The sequence below is a fragment of the Piliocolobus tephrosceles genome, chromosome 1 (genome assembly GCF_002776525.5).
Source record: "Piliocolobus tephrosceles isolate RC106 chromosome 1, ASM277652v3, whole genome shotgun sequence".
In the NCBI taxonomy this organism is placed as follows: domain Eukaryota; kingdom Metazoa; phylum Chordata; class Mammalia; order Primates; family Cercopithecidae; genus Piliocolobus; species Piliocolobus tephrosceles.
The window spans coordinates 194028411-194051779 of record NC_045434.1 but is presented as its reverse complement, the minus strand read 5'-3'; the positions used below and the strand labels follow the sequence as shown (position 1 = coordinate 194051779).

General features: G+C 49.6%; 1 protein-coding gene, 1 long non-coding RNA gene, 2 other non-coding genes and 1 pseudogene across 7 annotated transcripts in view; all 5 read left to right on the top strand.

The window, feature by feature from the left end:
* Positions 1–292: 292 nt before the first annotated feature.
* LOC111547601 lies at positions 293–3368 on the top strand. The gene is made up of 3 exons (XR_002733175.2): positions 293–406; positions 2121–2149; positions 2835–3368. It is a non-coding gene; the product is annotated as an uncharacterized LOC111547601 (long non-coding RNA).
* LOC111547806 lies at positions 1677–1881 on the top strand. The gene has a single exon (XR_002733231.1). It is a non-coding gene; the product is annotated as a small nucleolar RNA SNORA73 family (small nucleolar RNA).
* LOC111547807 lies at positions 2564–2767 on the top strand. The gene has a single exon (XR_002733232.1). It is a non-coding gene; the product is annotated as a small nucleolar RNA SNORA73 family (small nucleolar RNA).
* An 8451-nt stretch (positions 3369–11819) lies between the features above and the next one.
* RCC1 (regulator of chromosome condensation 1) overlaps positions 11820–23369 on the top strand; it is a 26849-nt gene continuing 15299 nt past the window's right edge. The window contains exon 1 of one of the 4 annotated variants that reach the window (XM_023219451.2): positions 11820–11961. Coding sequence is in view for 2 of the 4 variants with exons in the window: in XM_023219449.2 (XP_023075217.2) it covers positions 13234–13386 (153 nt within the window). In the remaining 2 variants the exon portion in view is untranslated. Of the gene's footprint in view, positions 11962–13219; positions 13387–23369 lie in introns of those variants that run through there. The other 3 variants (XM_023219452.2, XM_023219449.2, XM_023219450.3) reach the window with 3 other exon arrangements.
* LOC111547830 lies at positions 12577–12674 on the top strand (annotated as a pseudogene).

Here is a 23369-nt window from a genome sequence, read left to right as displayed (position 1 = left end):
CTGTAATCACAGGCGTGAGCCACCGCGTTCGGCTCTTCCAAAAATTTTTTGGCCAATTTATCTAAGAGCATATCCTACAGACTGGGTCCAATGATTGCACAGAAGTAAACGTCCTGTGTAGCTACATACCTACAAACCTATTTCTGTAACGTACATTCCCCAGCAAGGTCCCGCGCGAAGGCTCCACTACCGCGAGAAGCCTCCGAGCCAGGAAGGTGTGGGGCTCAATCCGCAGCGGATTCCCAGCAGCCTCCGCGAATTTCCGATTCTTTAACTGCGCATGCTCCTGCGCACGCGCACTATACATTCCATGACTTCCGGGCACTTCGTAAGGTTTAAATAAGGATGCTTTGCGTTCACTCGCCCTTTTGAAGACAAGATTCGCGGTCGTCTGTTCCTCCATTAGGTAAGTGTTATCAAATGCCTGCCACCGGAGTTGTGGGTCTAATACTATGAATCAGCAGCCGGGCATCCGTAGGATCATATAGTATATTATTCATTTTTATATTCATTTTTTTGAGACGGAGTCTCGGTTTGTCACGCAGGCTGGGTTACAGTGGCACGATCTTGGCTCGGTGCAACCTCCGCCTGACGGGTTCAAGCGATTCTCGTGCCTCGCCCTCCCTAGCAGCCGGAATTACAGGCACGCGCCACCACGCCCGGCCAATTTTTGTATTCTTAGTAGAGACAGGGTTTCGCTCTACTGGTCAGGCTAGTTTTGAACTCCTGACCTCCGGTGATCCACAGGCCTCGACCTTCCAAAGTGCTGGGATTACAGGCGTGAGTCACCACGCCTGGCCGAGAATCATATAATTTAAAACTATATATGGATGTTGTAGGCGGCATCCGTCCCAACTAATGTACGCGTTAGACGGGCCTGGCCCAGAAGTGGGCCATGGAGACCTCGGGACCTGCAGGGCTGCCAGCCGACCCGCCGAGTCTCTGAATCTGAAGGTGCACCGCCACCACCACTGTTTATCTTACTGCCTCTCAGTAGGCACATTGTCGTTCTCAATGGAATTGCGCAGTTTTATTCCGGATCCTTACTTGCCTTCAAGAATTTTCTCAATTTTTTCTTTTTTTTTCTTGATCGCGACCCCTACTGGGCTCAAGCAATTCTCCTGCCTCAGCCTCCCAAGTAGCTGGGATTACAGGCGTGTACACCACGCCCGGCTTATTTTTTATATTTTTAGTAGAGACGGGATTTAACCATGTTGGCCTGTCCGGTCTCCAACTCCTTACCTTGCGGTCCGCCACGCCCGGCCTAAGGTTTTCATAGTTTCGAAGCATACTGTTCGTAATTCTGCTTTCTCGTACTTTTGTGAGTTGGGTCATTTTTATTTTTACTTTTTTAGGATTACAGGCGTGAGCCACCGTGCCTGTCCGATTTGGGGGTAATTTAACCAGCCCGCGTGTTTGATTTGAATTTAGGATAGCTGGGCCTAATTGTTGTCTTTGTTTCTGCCATACCTTCCGCATGGTACTAACCGCCTATTGAAAAGTAATCAGAATAGCTGAATATGACATGTTACCCGTCTAGAAACCGATTTTTTTTTAGCACCCCACTGTGGACAGGGTGGAAACTCGTTTGCGTTCCTGTTTAAGATCTGTAGTGACATGAATGGATGATATTGTTTCCTATTGGATTCTGTAAACTTATGCATTACACTGATTGTCCAACGTGGATACACCCGGGAGGTCACTCTCCCCGGGCTCTGTCCAAGTGGCGTAGGGGAGCATAGGGCTCTGCCCCGTGATGTACAATCCCTTTCCACAACGTTGGAGATAAAGCTGGGCCTTGAGTCAGCGCCTGCATATTCCTACAGCTTCCCAGAGTCCTGTGGACAATGACTGGGGAGACAAACCATGCAGGAAACAACCTTCTAGAGCACTGAATCTGGATTGAAGTCTTAATACGTGTTTAAGAAAAATTGGCTAAAAAGTAGCCAGGCATGATGATAGGTAGCTGGAGGCAGGAGAAGCGCTGGAGCCCAGGAGTTCAAGGCTGCAATGACCTATGATTGTGCCATTGCACTCCAACCCCAGGCTATACTGTGAGCCCCCTCATTGAAAAAGATTAGTGTTTTGCTGTACTAATAGATTAATACCTTGTTTTGCAGGATTTGTTAAGGATTCCAAGTAACTCTTGGTAAGTAAATCTAATTGTTTTTGGCTCATCAGCTCTTGTCAATGATTTCTGTGATGGAAGTAGGATTGAAGAGACTTTTATTTTAGTTGGTCAGGATTTATTTACCTCTGAGGCATTGAATCATTCTCAGCAATACTTTTGTTTGATATACCCAAATGTAAACTTTGCTGCATTTTTGTAGGCATGTTGACATAACTTCAACATACACTCTTCTGTAAAAATTGCTTTTTTTAATCAGCTGATAAAAGTGTGCAATGTAGTAAAAGTTAACCTAGTGTGAACTGTAGGAAGCCTAATTGGCTTTATCTACATCTGTAGTGTCAGCTGAGAAAAAGAATCTAGCCCTTGAAAATACTGTGGGTGATTAGCCATATTGGATTTATCAGTTACTCCAATTCCTCACTAATGAGCATTCCAACGTGGATACCCTGGGAGGTCACTCTCCCCAGGCTCTGTCCAAGTGGCCTGCGGGAGCTTAGGGCTCTGCCCCATGATGTACAGTCCCTTTCCACAACGTTGGAGATGAAGCTGGGCATTATGTCTGCGCCTGCATATTCCTACAGCTTCCCAGAGTCCTGTGGACAATGACTGGGGAGACAAACCATGCAGGAAACACGTCCAGTGTACTAGATTTTAAGTTGAAGTAGGATCTTCAGGAGTCTAATCGTTATTTCTTTTCTTTCAGGAAAGAAGACAGTCTGCACTTAACACTTCAGCATTGATGTTTACTTTTGGGGTCCTTTATATAGTTGGGAGAGTAGGTAAACCGATTTTTTTTTTTAACAGGGAGGTTTTGACAATCTTTGGCAGACTTACAGCGAAAGATTGGGGTGCATTTCATACTTCTTTGAGACAGTCTTGCTCTGTTGCCCAGGCTGGAGTGCAGTGGAGCAATCTTGGCTGCAACCTCAGCCTCCCAAGTAGTTGGGATTATAGGCATAAGCCACCACGCCTGGCCCTCATACCTCTTTTAAGAGTCTGCTGTTTTGTATTAAAGACTTTGGAATTTGGCATTTGGTTAGGAATGCACCACCTTAACCAGAGAAGTGACTCTGCCTGGCCTTACGCCAAATTCCAGAAGGCACACAGTGTTGGTGGGTATTTTATTTTATTTTATTTTTTATTTTTATTTTTTTTTTGAGACGGAGTCTTGCTCTGTCGCCCAGGCTGGAGTGCAGTGGCCGGATCTCAGCTCACTGCAACCTCCGCCTCCCGGGTTCACGCCATTCTCCTGCCTCAGCCTCCCGAGTAGCTGGGACCACAGGCGCTGGCCACCTCGCCCGGCTATTTTTTGTATTTTTAGTAGAGACGGGGTTTCACCGTGTTAGCCAGGATGGTCTCGATCTCCTGACCTCGTGATCCGCCCGTCTCGGCCTCCCAAAGTGCTGGGATTACAGGCTTGAGCCACCGCGCCCGGCCTGGTGGGTATTTTAAAAGTCCTTGAGTATTTTGCTTTTGTGTGATTTCTAATGTATTTGTAATTTACCTAACAAATTGCTTAATCTGCTTTGTTAATGTATTAAAATAAATATGGCTATACATGTTTGTGGTTCATTTTTATGTGGAGATGGCTGTGGTGACTTCAGCCAAGAATCTGAATGGTAACTGCTGAAGGAAACTAGCATGATAGCTTCCGTTCTAAAGGCCCTGAAACCAGTCTCAGGTGGGTCCCCCTTGGGTCCACTTTATATTGGCAGGTTATTGGGAAAATGGATATTAGGTCCTCACCAATAGGACCATAAGTCTGGGTTGAGTGCAAGATGAGTTGTTAGACCAATCCTTTAGCTTCCCACAATGTAGTGGAGGAAAATCAATGGTAGCCATGGGAGGTTGTGGTATCCTTAGCTGAGTTGTATGAGCCCTTGCTACCTGGTGCACCTCAGCCTGAGGATTGCTAGAATCGCTTGCCTCATGACATGAGTCATAATGGGAACTTTGTCAAGCCCCCTACACTGGCTGCCAACATAAATATTCAGTACCCTGAAGGATGGGAACTAATAGGGAATAATCTAGAAGGTAAAGTCTATCTGCTGGCATAGGGGAGGTGGGATAGCCATTAAGCCATTTGGAAGCTGATGGGACAGGTTTGAGGGAGGTGGGTGAGATTGGAGTTTGGTGGACTGGAGCTTGCTTGTCAGGGTGTTCAGGGCAGGACTCTGAACATGTGAGAATGGAAGCTAGTTACTAGCTAGGATTGCGGGGAAATACACAGCTTGATTTTTCTTAGAAGCGAAGTGGAGTGAGGCAGTGTTGAGGGCATCTTAAATGCAGCCGGGCTTGGTGGCTCACACCTGTAATCCCAGCACTTAGATCGAGGCAGGTGGATCACAACATCTAGATATCCTGGCCAACATGGTGAAACTCTGTCTCTATAAAAAAAATACAAAAATACACGGACCTGGTGGTGTGTGCCTGTATGGGGCTGAGGCAGGAGAAATGCTGGAACCCGGGAGTTGGAAATGGTGAGCTGAGAGCGCCACTGTGCTCTAGCCTGGTGACAGTAAGTCTCAAGGCATCTTCCTAAACCAGTTGGCATTTGTGCTTACCTGTGCCAGGCACTGCTCTAGGTAAGCACTTAGCATATTAGTGCTGGGGGGGGGGGGGGGGGGCTTAATACAGCATATTCCCATGGGGAAACCCAGGAACCAAAAGGCTAATAATCGTCCAAGTCCACAACCAGGAGTGGCACCTCTGCAGAAACAGGCATCAAGTTCCCTGCTCAGAAGAAGCCAGATAAGTCAGTCCCATCCATCCCTGTATGCCCAGTCCCATTTGTGTCCTGCTCTAACTACATAGATCTCCTGAGTAAGATTTTTTTCTGAACCAGTGACTTTAGTATGTTTTCAATTTATATTCTCAGGTGGAGTTCGGTAACTGCAGTGCTGGGCAGGAAATGAGTGAATTTCTATTGACCTACAAGGTACAGCTGAAGCAAAGCTGTCAGTAGGTGTTCAGGTCCCACTCTGCTGAACTTCAGCTTGCAATACCCCTTTAGACTTTCCGAACAGGCACTCTGGCCTCGTTCTTTGTGTAGGCAGACAGTATTGGTTGCCCATCTTAGGAGTCCTAGACTGCCCGGATTTGAATCTGGATCCCACCACTTGCTGTTTATGAGGCTCTGGGTGAGTTACTTAGCCCCTGTGCCTCAATTTCATGTCACAGAATGAGTATGATAAACTACCTCATGGAGTTGTAATAAGGACAAAGGAGTTTATATCTGTGAAAAGCTTCTTAGAGTCTCTAGGTGGAGTGCAGTGGCATGATCACTTATTAAATAACATTTTTTTTTTTTTTTTTTTTTTTGAGACGGAGTCTCGCTCTGTCGCCCAGGCTGGAGTGCAGTGGCGCGATCTCGGCTCACTGCAAACTCCATCTTCCGGGATCATGCCATTCTCCTGCCTCAGCCTCCTGAGTAGCTGGGACTACAGGCGCCCGCCACTGCGCCTGGCTAATTTTTTTTGTATTTTTAGTAGAGACGAGGTTTCACTGTGGTCTCGAACTCCTGACCTTGTGATCCGCCCGCCTAGGCCTCTCAAAGTGCTGGGATTACAGGCGTGAGCCACCGCGCCCGGCCATTAAATAACATTCTTTTCTGACTTCTCAGGAACCAAGGATACAGTATCCAATTCTGATTTTTTTTTTTTTAAGACGGTCTCGCTTTGTCGCCTAGGCTGGAGTGCAGTGGCACGATCTCGGCTTACTGCAAGCTCCACCTCCCAGGTTCATGCCATTCTCCTGCCTCAGTCTCCCCAGCAGCTGGGACTACAGGCACACACTGCCACACCCAGCTAATTTTTTTGTATTTTTAGTAGAGACAGGGTTTCACCATGTTAGCCAGGATGGTCTTGAGCTCCTGACCTTGTGATCCACCCGCCTCAGCCTCCCAAAGTGCTGGGATTACAGGCGTGAGCCACTGCGCTCGGCCTTTTTTTTTTATTTTGCCACCGAGTCTCACTCTGTCTCCAGGAGGGAATGCAATGGAGCCATCTTGGCTTGTTTTAACCTCCACCTCCCGGCTTCCAGCAATTCTCCCACCTCAGCCTCCCAAGTAGCTGGGATTACAGGTGCACACCACCATGCCCAGCTAATGTTTTTTGTATTTTTTAGTAGAGACGGGGGTTTCACCATGTTGGCCAGGCTGGTTTGGATCTCTTGACCTCAAGTGATCCGCCTGCCTCGGCATCCCAAAGTGTTGCGATTACAGGCGTGAGCCACTGCCCCTAGCCTCAAGCCTGATCTCTTTTTTTTTTTTTTTTTTTGAGATGGAGTCTTTTTCTGTCTCCCCGGCTGGAGTGCAATGGCATGATCTGGGCTCACTGCTACCTCTGTATCCTCGGTTCAAACGATTCTCCTGCCTCAGCCTCCCAAGTAGCTGGGATTACAAGCACCTGCACCGCACCCAGCTGATTTTCGTGTTTTTTAAGTAGAGATAGGGTTTCGCCATGTTGACCAGGATGGGCTCAAACTCCTGACCTCAGGTGATCCACCCGCCTCGGCCTCCCAAAGTACTGGGATTACAGGCGTGAGCTACCATGCCTGGCCAGCTAATTTTTGTATTTGTAGTAGAGACAGGGTTTCACCATGTTGGCCAGGCTGGTCTCAAACTCCTGACCTCAGGTGATCCGCCCACCTCAGCCTCCCAAAGTGTTGGGATTATAGGTGTGAGCCACAGTGCCTGGCTGTCCTTGCTAGTTTCATATCTACTTCGCTCTATCATTTATTGAGAGAGGGATATTGAAATCTCCAACTGTAATTGTGCATTTTTGTATTTCTCCTAACAGTTCTATAAGTTTTTGCTTCATGAATTTTGCTTCATGTATTTTGAAGTTCTGTTATTAGTTGTATATAGTTATACAACTATGTTTTAGATATTGTCTCTTGATTGACTCCTTTAAATACTCTGCTGTAAAATCTACTTTGTCTCCCACTCCTGCTTTTTTTCTTTAATCTCACAAAATGGTGAAGTAGGCTTTGTTTCTATTTTTTAATAATAAACTGAAATTCAGAAAACTTGAGCAATTTGCTCGTAGCTGCATACCTCCATCTTTCTTTTCGTTTTTTTTTTTTTTTTTTTTTTTTTTCCGAGACGGAGTCTCACAGCTGGGGCTACAGGCGCATGCCTCCATGCCCAGCTAATTTTTTTGTATTTTTAGTAGAGACGGGGTTTCACCGTGTTAGCCAGGATGGTATTGATCTCCTGCCCTCGTGATCCGCCCACCTCAGCCTCCCAAAGTGCTGTGATTACAAGCGTGAGCCACCACGCCTGGCCTCTTTTTTTTTTTTTTTAGACAAGAGTCTCACTCTGTCACCAAAGCCAGAGTGAAGTTGCACTATCTCAGCTCACTGCAGCTTCTGCCTCCGGAGTAGCTGGAATTACAGTCACACACCACCATGCCCAGCTAATTTTTTTGTATTTTTAGTAGAGATGGGGTTTCACCATGTTGGCCAGGCTGGTCATCAACTCCTGACGTCAAGTGATCCACCTGCCTCGGCCTCCCAAACTGCTGGGTTCACAGGCGTGAGCCACCACAGCTGGCCACCAGCTTTCTTTTGACTAGTGTTACAACAGTAGCCTAGGCAACATAGCAAAAGCCTGTCTCTACAAAAAAAATACAAAAATTAGCCAGGGGTGGTGCTGTATGCCTGTGGTCCCAGCAACTGGGGAGGCTGAGGTGGCTCACTTGAGCCCTAGAGGTGAAGGCTGCAGTGAGCTATGATTACGCCACTGCACTCCAGCCTGGGTAACAGAGCAAACCCTGACTCAAAAACAAAACAACAGTGTATCTTTTACTTTTTGTACAAATTTATTATTTGTGTATTTACTTTTATATTATTTTTCTTTGTGCAGATCCACCGTTGGCTGAGCATATTTATTTACATATTCATTTATTTTTTGGAGACACATTCTCAATCTTTTGCCCAGCTGAAATGCAGTGGTGCGATCTCAGCTCACTGCAACCTCTGCCTCCCAGGTTCAAGCAATTCTCATGTCTCAGCCTCTAGTGTAGCTGGTACTACAACATGCACCACCATGCCTGGCTAATTTTTGTATTTTAGTAGAGATGGGGTTTCACCATGTTGCCCAGGCTGGTCTCAAATTCCTGAGCTCAGGCAATTTGCCTGCCTTGGCCTCCCAAAGTACAAGAATTACAGGCATGAGCCACTGTGCCTGGCCTTATTTTTAAATTTTATTTTTTATAGGTAACATTTTAGGTTTTTCAATATGACAGTTTCTGCCTTTTAATTGGAGACTTTAGGCGATTTACTTTTTTTTTTTTGGACAGGGTCTCACTCTATTGCCCAGGCTGGAGTGCAGTAGCAAGATCATGACTCACTGCAGCCTCGAACTGGAACTCCTAGGTTCAAACGATCCTCCCAGCTTGGTCTCCTGAGTAGTGAAGACCACAGGCAGGTGCCACTGTGGCTGGCTAAATTTTGTATTTTTTGTAGAGACAAGGTCTCACGATGTTGTCCAGGCTGGTCTTGAACTCCAGGGCTCAAGCAATCCTCCCACCTTGGCCTCCCAAAGCGCTGAGAATACAGGCATGAGCCACCATGTCCAGCCATATTATACATTTTTAATTTATAATAGTTTACATTCCATTGATATTAAACCAGTTCACCTGTAGTATAAGAATCTTCCCCAGCCTGGCCAATATGGTGAAACCCTGCCGCTACTAAAAATGAAAAAAAAAAAAAAACTGGCCAGGTGTGGTGGTGCTCGCCTGTAGTCTCAGCTACCTGGGAGGCTGAGGCAGAAGAATCACTTGAACCTAGAAGCAGAGGTTGCAGTGAGCTGAGATCGTGCCACTGCACTTCAGCCTAGGAGACAGAGCGAGACTCCGTCTCAAAAAAAAAAAAAAAAAAGGCCAAGTCCGGTGGTTCACGCCTGTAATCCCAGCATTTTGGGAGGCTGAGACTGGCAGATCACCTGAAGTCAGGAGTTTGAGACCAGACTGGCCAACATGGTGAAACCCCATCTCTACTAAAAACACAAAAATTAGCCGGGTGTGGTGGCACATGCCTGTAGTCCTAGCTACTAGGAGGCTGAGGCAGGAGAATTGCTTGAACCCGGGAGGCAGAGGTTGCTGTGAGCTGAGAACACGGCACTGAACTCTATCTAGCCTGGGCGACAGAGTGACTCCGTCTCAAAAAAAAAAAAAAAAAACTTAAAAATATTTCTGGCCAGGCGCAGTGGCTCACGCCTGTAATCCCAGCACTTTGGGAGGCCGAGGCAGGCGGATCACAAGGTCAGGAGATTGAGACCATCCTGGCTTAACAGGGTGACACCCCATCTCTACTAAAAATACAAAAAAATTAGCCATGCGTGGTGGCGGACGCCTGTAGTCCCAGTTACTCAGGAGGCTGAGGCAGGAAAATGGCAAGAACCCGGGAGGCGAAGCTTGCAGTGGGCGGAGATCCTGCCACTGCACTCCAGCCTGGGCGACAGAGAGAGACTCCGTCTCAAAAAAAAAAAATACATACATACATACATAAAAATAAAAATATTTCTTCCATTTCTCACTATATAGTCTTTGATACTGTCATGTATTTTACTTTTATATATGTTATAAAACCCACAGTACATTATTACAACCAGGACCTCCATATCAGCCGGTTGCAGTGGCTCACTCCTGTAATCCCAACACTTTGGGATGCCAAGGCAGGCTGACTGCTGATGCTCAGAAGTTCAAGACCAGCCTGGCCAACATAGTGAAACCCTGTCTCTACCAAAAATACAAAAATTAGATGGACAATTAGCCAGGCGCACACCTGTAATCCCAGCTACTCAGGAGGCTGAAACAGGAGAATTACTTGAACCCAGGAGGCAGAGATTGCAGTGAGCCGAGATCACGCCATTACACTCTGGCCTGGGCAACAGAGTGAGACTCTCTCAAAAAAAAAAAAAAAATTAGCTGGGCATGGTGGTGCACATCCGCGTTCCCAGCTTCTCGGGAGGCTGAAGCAGGAGGATCTTTTGAGCCCGAGAGGCAGAGGTTGTAGTGAGCCGAGATCCTGCCACTGCATTCCAGCCTGGGTGACAGAGTGAGACTCATTCTCAAAAAAAAAACAACTGGGGCAGGGTGCGGTAGTTCACCCCTGTAATCCCAGCACTTTGGGAGGCCAAGGTGGGTGGATCACCTGAGGTCAAGAGCTCAAGACCAGCCTGGCCAATATGGTGAAACCCTGTCTCTATTAAAAAAAAATGAGCCTGGCATGGTGGTACGTGTCTATAATCCCAGCTACTCCAGAGGCTGAGGCAGGAAAATTGCTTGAACCCATGGTGCAGAGGTTGCAGTGAGCCAAGACTGCACCACTGCACTCCAGCATGGGCAACAGAATGAGACTCCATCTCAAAATAAAATAAAAAATACAAATACAAAACTAAAAAATAAATAAATGCCAGGTGCAGTCGCTCACGCCTGTAATCCCAGCACTTTGGGAGGCCAAGATGGGCAGGTCACCTGAGGTCAGGAGTTCCTGACCAGCCTGGCAAAAATGGTGAAACCTGGTCTCTACTAAAAATACCAAAAATGGCCAGGCGCGGTGGCTCATGTCTGTAGTCCCAGCACTTTGGGAGGCCGAGGCAGGTGGATCACCTGACGTTAGGAGTTCAAGGCCAGCCTGGCCAACATGGCGAAACCCCATCTCTACTAAAAATACAAAAATTGGCCGGGCGCGGTGGCTCAAGCCTGTAATCCCAGCACTTTGGGAGGCCGAGGCGGGCGAATCACGAGGTCAGGAGATAGAGACCATCCTGGCTAACATGGTGAAACCCCGTCTCTACTAAAAAATACAAAAAACTAGCCGGGCGAAGTGGTGGGTGCCTGTAGTCCCAGCTACTCAGGAGGCTGAGGCAGGAGAATGGCGTAAACTCGGGAGGCGGAGCTTGCAGTGAGCTGAGATCCGGCCACTGCACTCCAGCCCGGGTGACAGAGCGATACTCTGTCTCAAAAAAAAAAAAAAAAAAAATACAAAAATTAGCTGGGCATGGTGGCGGGCACCTGTAATTCCAGCTACTCGGGAGGCTGAGGCAGGAGAATCACTTGAACCCAGGAGGCAGAGGTTGCAGTAAGCTAAAATCATGCCATAGCACTCTAGCCTGGGTGGGTCAGGAGTTTGAGACCAGCCTGGCCAAAATGGAGAAACCCCATCTCTACTAAAAGTATAAAAATTAAGGCTAGGTGTGGAGGCTCAGGCCTGTAATCCCAGCACTTTGGGAGGCTGAGGTTGGTGGATCATGAGGTCAGGAATTCAAGACCAGCCTGGCCAAGATGGTGAAACCCTGTCTCTACTAAAAATACAAAAATTAGCCGAGTATCGTGGTGAGCGCCTGTAATCCCAGCTTCTCGGGAGGCTGAGGCAGGAGAATTGCTTGAACCCAGTTGCAGTGAGCCGAGATCACGCCACTGCACTCCAGCCTGGGCAACAGAGTGAGACTCCATGTCAAAAAAAAACAAAAAAGAGTTCAGGTCACCTTCCACCACTTGTGCGATGACCCCAGAAAACTTGCTTTACCTCTTTAAACTTCAGTTTTCTTATATTCCAACTGCCATGAGGTTTTCATGAGGAACAAATGAGCTGACATGGATATGTTTCTGTAGTTAACAAAATAAAGGGTCTTACAAAATAGGCAATAATAATCATCATCACTCATTATTATTACATGAAGCTACATGAATAAGATCTTGGAGGAAAACAGCAGAGAGAGAGAGGAAGATCAGAGATCCCAGGGTTAAAAGTTGGAGAAGTTTCACAGTACATCATCCAAAAGAGGAGTCCATGATGGAGACAGAGGTAAACTTGGAGAGGTAAGAAACTCTGAAGACGGGGGAGTCCTTTGTGGCAGGCTCTGCATAGAAGAAATTCAGCCTGGCCAACATGGCAAAACCCCATCTCTACTAAAAGTACAAAAATTAGCCAGGTGTTGTGGCAGTCACCTGTAATCCCAGCTATTCAGGAGGCTGAGGCAGGAGAATTGCTTGAACCCGGCAGGCAGAGGTTGCAGTGAGCCGAGATCACAACACTGCACTCCAGCCTGGCTGACAAGAGCAAGACTCAGTCTAAAAAAAAAAAAAAGAAAGTTCAGTTGATAAGAACTCATCAAAAGTGTCCATCTAGACTTTGGGTGCAGTAGAATGACTCAGAGTCTGAATCAACATGAAATCGAGAAAACATCATTTGCAAGGGTTTCAGGGAACACCTGAAATCCTGAAGAACTGTTTGTATCCATCCTGAAGAATAGGTGTGTTAACAAGAGACAACCTTTCCTTGGTACCGGTTTTCCATCTCCAACCCAACCCCAACTCACACCCTTATCTCCTATTTTATCTGGTCTCTCTCGTTCCACTTGCTCCTCCCCAGTTGGCTCCCGTTTTGCCCAAGTCCATTCTCTATTTTGTTCTGTAAGATCTGATCATATCGGGATGCTTTTGTAGCTCATAAGAATGATGACTGGGTGTTCACACGCATGTGAGATGTGCCTCCCTCAAACCTTAAGACATGGGCACATACCCATCTGATGTTAACTCACGGGGAAAAAAATCTGATCATGCCATTCCCGTGCCCAAATCCTCATATATCCCCACTGCCTCAGGATACAGGCTGGACCCCTTAGACACACAAGACCCTGCATCCATGATCTGTCACTCCCACAGGCACCCTCTGCTCCCATCTACTTGGCAGTTTCCCACACCTCCCTGGGTTCTCATGGTTCCCTGTCACTGCAAACGTCGCTTCTCCTAGGATGTCCTGCCCTCCTAGACTTAACTTGGAAAGCCGTTCTTAAGCCCCGGGCTGAGTAAGATGTCCCTGTGGGTATCACGGTCATAGCGCTGTGTGGTTGCTGATAGTCTGATTTTTCATCCTTCTCCATGCCTTCTTGAGGGTAGGGAAGACGAGTATCTTTTTTCTCCGTACAGACCCTACCGCACGAGATTTTCCTAAACAGACCGAAGTCAAGGAGTCTTTCTGGTTGTTAGTCCACGTGTTCCGATTTGGGGTTTCCAAAATACACACCCACTGGAACCGGGCCAGGGGAGCCAGCCTGGCCAAGAGCTCCCCCCAGCCCGGGAGCGCGCCACATGCAGATCCTGGGATGGCCGCCAGGGGCCGCCGGGCTCTTTGTTTTCCTTTCTCGCCCGGGTCGGGGCCAGAGGCCTGCAGAGCGCATGCTCTGGGGCAGTTCGCGGCCCGGCGGGGAGCGCTGGAGTTCCTTGTGGCCGACGTGCACCGAGGTAGGTCTCGCTCAGGGCGCGCGGTGGGTCCGGGCAGAGGGCGGTGCGCGGACCGGCCACAGCTGGAGCACGGGCCGGTCCACGCGGGCCTAGGTCGCTGCCCGCTTTCGCCCGTGTCGCGCGGCGCTGGCCCCACGTGAAGCCCGGAGGCAGGAAGGCGCGATGCGGGCTCGCGATTCCCCGGCCCCGCGGGGCGCTCGAGCGGCCGCTGGGCCCCGCCTCGCCGGAGCTAGGGCCGCGCGGCCCCTCCGCCGCCGCGCCTCTCACGCCCGCACCGCGGCGCCCGCGCAGGCGGGAGATTCAAACGGCGCGAGCGCGATGGACCGGGTGCGCGCGGCCGCCCGGGCGGGGGATGGGTCTCTGCCGCGAGGAGGATGGTTTTGTCCAGCATGCGTTTGGAGAAGGCGGTTTGCAGAGCTGGGAGGGAACCCTGCCCGAGAGAGAGTGGATTTTCGGAGCTCGAGGGTGGGTAGTTGGGGGTCTGCTGCGGCGAGAGAAGTCCCAGCGTCGGCGGGCACCCAGGCACCGCTGTGGACCTTTGGGAGCCGTGTGTCTCGAATTCCGCAGCAGCTCAGTTTGTCAGCAAATTATTTGCTGGCCATCTATTCCGTGCCGCTCTTGCGGGGCTGGGGGACAGTGGTGAGAAGGGCAGGCCCGTGTCATTAGCGAACTATGCCCTGGAGCCCGGGTGACGAACGCTACTGGCAAGTCTTCATTCATCACATATTGACCTAACTTCGACCACGTGTGACTTGTGTGCCCTAGCAAAAGTTGAGTGTGTGGGGTGTTATGAGAACCCTCAGGGGGACCCCCCACCCTACCCAGGAGGCTCAGGGATGGCTTTCTAGGTGAAGTGACTCTTGAATGGGGTTTTGAAGGAACAGAGTTTTTCGGCAGTCTGAGGGTAGTGGGAATTGGGTGATTCAGGCAGAGGGACTGCACCTGCAAAGGCATGAAGGTATAGATATTGTGGTCAGGGATATCACAGGTCTTGAGGTGACTGGAGGAGGAGAGTAACAAGATGATACAGCAGGGGCTGGGTCATGAAGGGTCTTGGGGGCAGGGCTAAGGAACACTGCGGGGTGGAGGAGGCAGGGAAGGATTGCCCCAAGAAGGACATCAGAGTGAAACCTGGACAGATAAATTAGGAGTTCCCGAGGCTCTTGTTTCAAAGACCTCCCAAGAGCAGGAATCCTGTTCTCTTCCTCTTTACAACTTTCTCATCAGATGCCCTTGGGCAACCCACCCAGTCCTCCAGAGAATTGGTTTCCTTATCTTTATAGCAATGGTAGGGAGCTTGTGGTGAGGATATAATTTTTTATTTTTATTTTTATTTTTTTGAGACAGAGTCTCGCTCTGTCACCCAGTCTGGAGTGCAGTGGCCGCATCTCAGCTCACTGCAGGCTCCGCCTCCCGAGTTTACGACATTCTCCTGCCTCAGCCTCCCGAGTAGCTGGGACTACAGGCACCCGCCACTATGCCCGGCTAGTTTTTTGTATTCTTTAGTAGAGACGCGGTTTCACCGTGTTAGCCAGAATGGTCTCGATCTCCTGACCTCGTGATCCACCCATCTCGGCCTCCCAAAGTGCTGGGATTACAGGCTTGAGCCACCGCGCCCGGCCTTATTTTATTTTATTTTATTTTATTTTATTTGAGACATTTTCCGCAATTATTACCCAGGCTGGAGTGGAGTGGTGCGATCTCGGCTCACTGCAGCGTCCGCCTCCCAGGTTCAAGCAATTCTGCCTCAGCCTGCCGAGTAGCTGAGACTACAGGAACAGTGCCACCAGGCCTCGCTAATTTTTGTATTTTATTTTATTTTATTTTATTTTATTTTATTTTATTTTATTTTTTAGTAGAGACAGTGTTTCACTATGTTGGCCAGGCTGGTCTCGAACTCGTGACCTCAGGTGATCCACCCGCCTCGGCCTCCCAAAGTGCTGGAATTACGGGTGTGAGCCATCGCACCTGGCCATTTTTTTCTTTTTTTTTTTCCTGATACGGAATCTTGCTCTATTGCCCAGGCTGGAGTGCAGTGTTGTGCTCTCGGTCACTGCAGCCTCTACCTCCCGGGTTCAAGCGATTCTCCTGTCTCAGCCTCCCAAATAGTAATATCCTATAATTTTCATAAAGCAGTGATTCCAACATCTAGTGGAAGTTGTGGGTCCCTTCCCCCAGGAGAAATGAACACATAGACCCAAGCACAGGTTGTATCCAATGGGGATCCCAAGTGAGAAACTCCTAGTGTGAAATATACCAGCTATGTGCCTGGCATAACAGCAGCCCACCAAATGTATATTGTTGACACACGAGCCCTCTCCTCCCTTCCCTCCTGGGGACCTTTCACACAAAGAGATTTTTCAGCCTGAGTCTGGCAGGCAAGTTCTCCCTCCTGGCGTGGGGGACAGAGGGCACAGCTGCGGTGGTCTGGGAGGGCTCTGTCTCCTTTTACAGAAATTGAGGCTGTAGTGAGGTCACTGGAGGTCAGGGCAGGAGCACCAAACTCCAGGCAGACTGTCTAGACTGGCATGCCTACCCACTTTCTTCAATAAATAAGGAAAGTGAGGTGGGGTAGGGCAGCTCTGGCTCTGGTGGAGCAGGGTCATGAGACTGGGGTTTCATTGCACCTCTGTGTGACCTGGGTCACCTTTCCCTGAGCCTCATCTTCCCCTTAGCTATAAAACCGGGATGAATCTGCTCACCTCAAAGGGCAGCTGTGGGCATTCTGGAGTGCCTGATGGTGGAAGCTGACTCTGTAGCCGGCTTCTCTGTGACTGTCTCACTCTTCTCCCACAGACTGTATGCTCCTTGAAGATGGAAGCTGTGTTAGGAGGGGCTGGGCAGGGAAGCATGATGCTAAAAGCCGACTCCTTATTCCCAGCCCAGACACTGCCAGGTTAAGAAAACAGCCACAGGCCCGGCGCAGTGGCTCACGCCTGTAATCCCAACACTTTAGGAGGCCGAGGCGGGTGGATCACGAGGTCAGGAGATTGAAACCATCCTGGCTAACATGGTGAAACCCCGTCTCTACTAAAAAAAAAAAAAAAATACAAAAAATTAGCGGGCCGTGGTGATGGGCACCTGTAGGTGCTAGCTACTTGGGAGGCTGAGGCAGGAGAATGGCATGAACCTTGGAGGCGGAGCTTGCAGCGAGCCGAGATCGCGCCATTGCACTCCAACCTGGGCGACAGAGCAAGACTCCGTCTCAAAAAAAAAAAAAAAAAGAAAGAAAACACAGGCAGAGAGAGAGAGAGAGAGCCCAGGCTCGGTGGCTCACGACTAACTCCAGCAATTTGGGAGGCTGAGGTGGGCAGATCACCTGAGGTCAGGAGTTCAAGAGCTCAAGACCAATCTGGCCGACATGGTGAAACCCCGTCTTTACTAAAAATACAGAACAATTAGCCAGGCGTGGTGGCATGCACCTGTAGTCCCAGCACTAGGGAGGCTGAGGCAGGAGAATCTCTTGAACCTGGGAGGCGGAGGTTGCAGTGAGCTGAGATGATGCTGCTGAACTCCAGCTTGGGCAACAGAGTGAGGCTCCAAAAAAAAAAAAAAAAGAAGAAGAAGAAAAAGGAAAACACAGCCAGAGCAGTGAGAGAAGTCTGTACAAAAGACCCATTTGTGCCGTAGAGGCTGTGCAGGCAGGTACCGGGAACAGGGCTCCACCTTTTAGAAGTGGCCATCTGGCTGGGTGCTATGGCTCACGCCTGTAATCCCAACACTTTGAGAGACCGAGGCGGGTGGATCACGAGGTCAGGAGATCGAGACCATCCTGGCTAACACAGTGAAACCTGGTCTTTACTAAAAATACAAAAAATTAGCCGGGCGTGGTGGTGGGCGCCTATGGTCCCAGCTACTCGAGAGGCTGAGGCAGGAGAATGGTGTGAACCCGGGAGGCGGAGCTTTGCAGTGAGCTGAGATCGCGCCACTGCACTCTAGACTGGGCGACAGAGCCAGACTCCGTCTCAAAAACAAAAAGAAAAGAAGGTAGCCCTCCATCCCCTGCCCTTCCCTGGCGATTGCTCACAGTAGCCCAGTGCAGGGCCTCAAGTCTTCCATTTTGGAGAGGAAGCCTCTCCTCTGGGACTCAACGAGCACTCAGGGGCCGTCTCCACCACAGCAGGGAGTTGTTGCCACTGTCCTACCCCATGTCTGTCGGATCTGTCACCACCCACCCCACCTTCTCTCAGGCCCCAGCTGCCTCAGTGTTCCCCTCTCGTCTCACTGTCCTCTCCTCAGCTGGCTTCTGCTCTCTGCTTCTGGGACTTGGCCAAGCGCATAGGGGATCCTGGGGAGGCCTGTCCAGGCTGCCTTAGCCCCTGCCTGGACCATGGTCAGCCTTCAGAATCAGTCAGACAGGCCTGGGTTGTTTTTCTAGGCTCCCCTTTACTTGCCATGTGAACTTAGGCCAGTAAAGTTATCTTCCTGAGCCTCAGTTCCTTAACTGTGAAATAGGAGTGACAGTGCTGCCTTCTTCAGCTTCCTGTGAGAAGTAAAAGGGTTTTGCATATGGAAGATACAGTGAGTTGACCGGTGCCCCCAGGGGCTTGTAGGAAGTTGATTGGTGTGGTGGATAGGCATGTAAAGTGATTGGGATCTAAAAGTCTGTCCCAGTTTCTCAGAGAGAATGACTAGTTCAGGATGGAGGAGGGATCAGAGGAGGTGACTTTGAGACACCAGTAGATGTTCTTCCAGTGGGATAAGGGATAGGAAGGCTTTCAAGGTAAAGAGATGAAAATAGTGTGGAGATGACAGTTAGCATTCTGGCCTGGTGGGTCTGGCAAGCAGATTGTGTGGGAAGAGAAGGGAGGATGTGATAGATAGGACGTGAAGCTAAAGGTTCTGTCAGTACCCGATGTTGGAGACCTCTAATACCAAGCTAAGAAATGTGGGCTTTATCTTCCAGGCAAAGGGAACCACTAAGGAGTCCAAGCAGGCCAGTAGCTTGCTTCAGGTTTGAGGTTTGGAAAGATCATGAATGAGGCCGGGCACGGTACCTCACGCCTGTAATCCCATCACTTCGGGAGGTTGAGGTAGGAGGATCACTTGAGCCCGGGAGTTTGAGACCAGCCTGGGCAACATATGAGACCTTGTCTCTACAAAAAAAAAAAAAAATTACACATTAGCCAAGCATGGTGGTACACGCCTGTAGTCCCAGCTACTCTGGATGCTTGGATGCTGAGGCAGGAGGATCGCTTGAGCCTAGGAGGTGGAGGTTGCAGTGAGCCATGTACGTGCTACTACACTACAGCCTAGGCAACAGAGTGAGACCCTGTCTCAAAATGTACACACACACACACACACATTTATTTATCACGAATGACTTGGAGAATGAGATGAGGGGATGAGGGTGGGGACCAGAAGACCAGCAACAAGTTGCTGTCTTTTCTAGGGGAAGGAGGAAGAGAGACAGTTCCAGCCAAGCTGAGAGACTACTAGGGAGCATGGGGAGGAATGAGGCAGAAGAAATATCTTTTTTTTTTTTTTTTTTGAGACTGAGTCTCACTGTGTCACCCAGGCTGGAGTGCAGTGGCGTGGTCTTGGTTCACTGCAACCTCCGCCTCCCGGGTTCACTCCATTCTCCTGCCTCAGCCTCCTGAGTAGCCAGGACTACAGGCGCTCGCCACCACGCCTAGCTAATTTTTTGTATTTTGTATTTTTAGTAGAGACAGGATTTCACTGTGTTAGCCAGGACAGTCTCGATCTCCTGACCTCCTGATCCACCTGCCTCGGCCTCCCAAAGTGCTGGGATTACAGGCATGAGCCACCGCGCCCGACTGGAGGCAGAAGAAATTTCTAGTAACATTCAAGGGCACCAGCTCTGGAGTCTGACTAACTTGGTTCAGATCTTGGCCTCCTCTTCCAATCTTGAGTAAAATGCTTGACCTTTCTGAGCCTCAGTTTTCTTCTCTGTAGAGTGGGATCATTGTGGCCAGCTTGTAGTGAAACGCTCCAAAGTATTAGCCAAACACAGATAACTAAGGAGATGTTGATTGACTGGGTCTGTTCCATCCACGATAACAGATTTTTTGGTTAATGCCCCATGACACCAACACTTCATATAGCCCTTATGTGTCTGACTGCATTCCAAGCTGTGCTCATGGCAGCCCAGCCATCAGCACCAACTGTGTGGACATAATTGTTTCCTGCTTTTTTCTCCTGACTTCTTGTTGTGAGTACTTTTTCATCCTAATACAGTCTCCCTCCCAGGCACACCAGACTGCTACAGATTATTCTGATAAACTGATGGGATATTTGCCTTGGCACACAGCTGTCTATCTAAAACAAGGGTGCCTCTTTTTTTGGTGGAGGGTAGAGTTTCACTCTTGTTGCCCAGGCTGGAGTGCACTGGCGCCAACTCGGCTCACCGCAACCTCCACCTCCCGGGTTCAAGCGATTCTCCTGTCTCAGACTCCCGAGTAGCTGGGATTACAGCATGTGCCACCACGCCCGGCTAATTTTGTGTTTTTAGTAGAGATGGGGTTTCTCCATGTTAATCAGGCTGGTCTCGAACTCCTGACCTCAGGTGATCTGCCCACCTTGGCCTCCCAGCGTGCTGGGATTACAGGCGTGAGCCACCGTGCCTGGCCACAAGGGTGCCTCATATTCCACACCCCTAGCCCATCTGACATCCTTTCTGGGATGGCGCCCAAGCACTTCAGATTGAATGAAAATACCTAGCAACATGGAGCTTCACGTCTCTCCTCTCCTGTTTGTTCACCAGTGTTCTCTATCTCACTGCATGGAAGTCTACCATCTACCTGGTCATTTAAGCCCAAGCCTGGGAGTCTTTGTGTTTGGCCAACTCATAGGGGGATCCTGGGCAGGCCTGCCAAGAATCCCCTGGACTTTTTTAGGATGAACAAATCAAGCTCAAGTGCTGTGGCATGTGCCCATGATCCCAGCCTCTTGGGAAGCTGAGGTGGGAAGATCGCTTGAGTCCATGAGTTTGAGGCTGCAGTGAGGTAATGGCACCAGTGCACTCAAGCCTAGGTCACAGAGTGAGACCCCCTCTCTTAAAAGAATAAAATAAAAGGCCGGGCATGGTGGCTCACACCTATAATAACACCTTTGGGAGTCTAAGGCCAGAGAATCACTTGAGCCCAGGAGTTCGGGACCAGCCTGGGCAACATAGCAAGACGTTGTTTCTACAAAATATACAAAAATTAGCGGGGACTGGTGGTGCACACCTGTAGTCTCAGCTACCCAGGATGGCATAAGCCCAGGTGGTTGAGGCTGCAGTGAGCCATGATCATGCCACTGCACTCCAGTCTGGGCAGGACCCTGTCTCAAAAATAAACAAATAAAAAGGATGAACAAATTATGAGAGTAAAAAAGGGTTAGTCTCCTTTATCCTGGCTACACCTCCTGGTCCAACGCCAAGCAATAGTATAGCAGGATAAGCCACAGACAAAACCCTTCAGACACTGAGTTAAAGAAGGAAGGGCTTTATTCGGCCAGGAGCTTCTGCTAGACTTATGTCTCCAGAAACTGAGCTCCCCAAGTGAGCAAGTCCTGTCCCTTTTAAGGGCTTACAACTCTTAAGGGGGTCTGCGTGAGGGGGTCATGATTGATTGAGCAAGCAGCGGGTACGTGACTGGGGGCTGCTGACTGGGGGCAGCGTGCACCGGTAATCAGAACAGAACAGGACAGGACAGGGATTTTCACAGTGCTTTTCCATACAATGTCTGGAATCTATAGATAACATAACCGGTTAGGTCAGGGGTAGATCTTTAACCAGATCCAGGGTGCGGTGCCGGGCTGTCTGCCTGTGGATTTCATTTCTGCCTTGTAGTTTTTTTTTTTTTTTTTTTTTTTTTTTGAGACAGAGCCTTGCTCTGTTGCCCAGGCTGGAGTGCAGTGGCCGGATCTCAGCTCACTGCAAGCTCTGCCTCCCGGGTTTACGCCATTCTCCTGCCTCAGCCTCCCGAGTAGCTGGGACTACAGGCGCCCGCCACCTCGCCCGGCTAGTTTTTTTGTATTTTTTTTAGTAGAGACGGAGTTTCACCGTGTTAGCCAGGATGGTCTCGATCTCCTGACCTCGTGATCCGCCCGTCTCGGCCTCCCAGAGTGCTGGGATTACAGGCTTGAGCCACTGCGCCCGGCCTGCCTTTTAGTTTTTACTTCTTTCTTTGAAGGCAGAGATTGGGCATGAGACAATATGAGGGGTGGTCTCCTCACTTAGTAGTAGTAAGCACTATAAATATTTGTGGATTTACAACCATTTCATTCAGTCTTGATGACAGCCCTGAGAAGTAGTCATTTCATCTCCTTTTATAGATGAGGATACAGTTCAGAGAGGTTAAGGCCACTGGCCAGCCACAAGCTCTGGAAGGTGAATCCAGTTCCCTCTAATCCCAAAGAATGTGCATTTTTAGTGTGGGACAAGGGGTCTCAAAAGACAGGTTGGAGGATTCCCAGCTCTGGGAGAATAAAAGTTGGGTGAAGTTCAGAACTGCCAACTCATCAGTCAGAACTGGGCCGGTGACAACCTGCAGAAGCTCAGCCTGCAGAGGCTTGTCAGGCTTCTGGGCCCTTGGTTACTTTCCCATCTTTAGTATTTTGTTCTCCTTCCACAGGATAATCAGCAGAAAAGTGCCTGACCTTGTGTCCATGTACCATGGAGGGGAGAGCTAGAGAGGCTGGGCTTTTGGGAACCACTAGAAGGAAGGAATGAGGAGGCTGCTGGTTAGGCCCACAGCTGAGACTGAGAAGGGCTCTTGGAGTTCTCCTTCCCTTTGTAACGTTAAGTAAAGGCTTAGGCAACTTGACTGTTTTTTATAACCTTAAAGCGATGGCTCCGGCCAGGCATGGTGGCTCACCCCTGTTGTAATCCCAGCACTTTGGGAGACTGAGGCGGGTAGGTCGCTTGAGCCCAGGAGTTCTAGATGAGCCTGGGCAACTTAGCAAAACCCTGTCTCTACAAAATATATAAAAATTAGTGGCCGGGCGCAGTGGCTCAAGCCTATAATCCCAGCACTTTGGGAGGCCGAGGCGGGCGGATCACGAGGTCAGGAGATCGAGACCATCCTGGCTAACACGGTGAAACCCCGTCTCTACTAAAAAATACAGAAGGGTGCGGTGGCTCACGCCTGTAATCCCAGCACTTTGGGAGGCTGAGGCGGGCGGATCACGAGGTCAGGAGATCGAGACCACCCTGGCTAACACGGTGAAACCCCATCTCTACTAAAAATACAAAAAAAATTAGCCGGGCGTGGTGGTGCATGCCTGTAGTCCCAGCCACTCGGAGGCTGAGGCAGGAGAATGGCATGAACCCAGGAGGCGGAGCTTGCAGTGAGCCGAGATGGTGCCACTGCACTGCAGCCTGGGCGACAAAGCGAGACTCCGTCTCAAAAAAAAAAAAAATACAGAAAACTAGCTGGGCGAGGTGGTGGGCACCTGTAGTCCCAGCTACTCGGGAGGCTGAGGCAGGAGAATGGTGTGAACCCGGGAGGCAGAGCTTGCAGTCAGTGGAGATCACGCCACTGCACTCCAGCCTGGGCGACAGAGCGAGACTCCGTCTCAAAAAAAATAAATAAATAAAAATAAATTAGCTGGGAATTGTGATGCAGACTTGTAGTCCCAGCTATCTTAGAGGCTGAGGTGGGAGGATCACCTGAGCTCAAGAGGTCAATCAAACCTGCAATGAGCCATGATTGTGCCACTGCTCTTGAGCCCGGGTGACAGAGAGTGAGACCCTGTCTAAAAAAAATATAAAAGGCTGGGCGCGGTGGCTCAGGCCTGTAATCCCAGCACTTTAGGAGGCCGAGACGGGTGGATCACGAGGTCAGGAGATCGAGACCATCCTGGCTAACATGGTGAAACCCCGTCTCTACTAAAAAAATACAAAAAACTAGCCGGGCGAGGTGGTGGGCGCCTGTAGTCCCAGCTACTCGGGAGGCTGAGGCAGGAGAATGGCGTAAACCCGGGAGGCGGAGCTTGCAGTGAGCTGAGATCCGGCCACCACTGCACTCCAGCCCCGG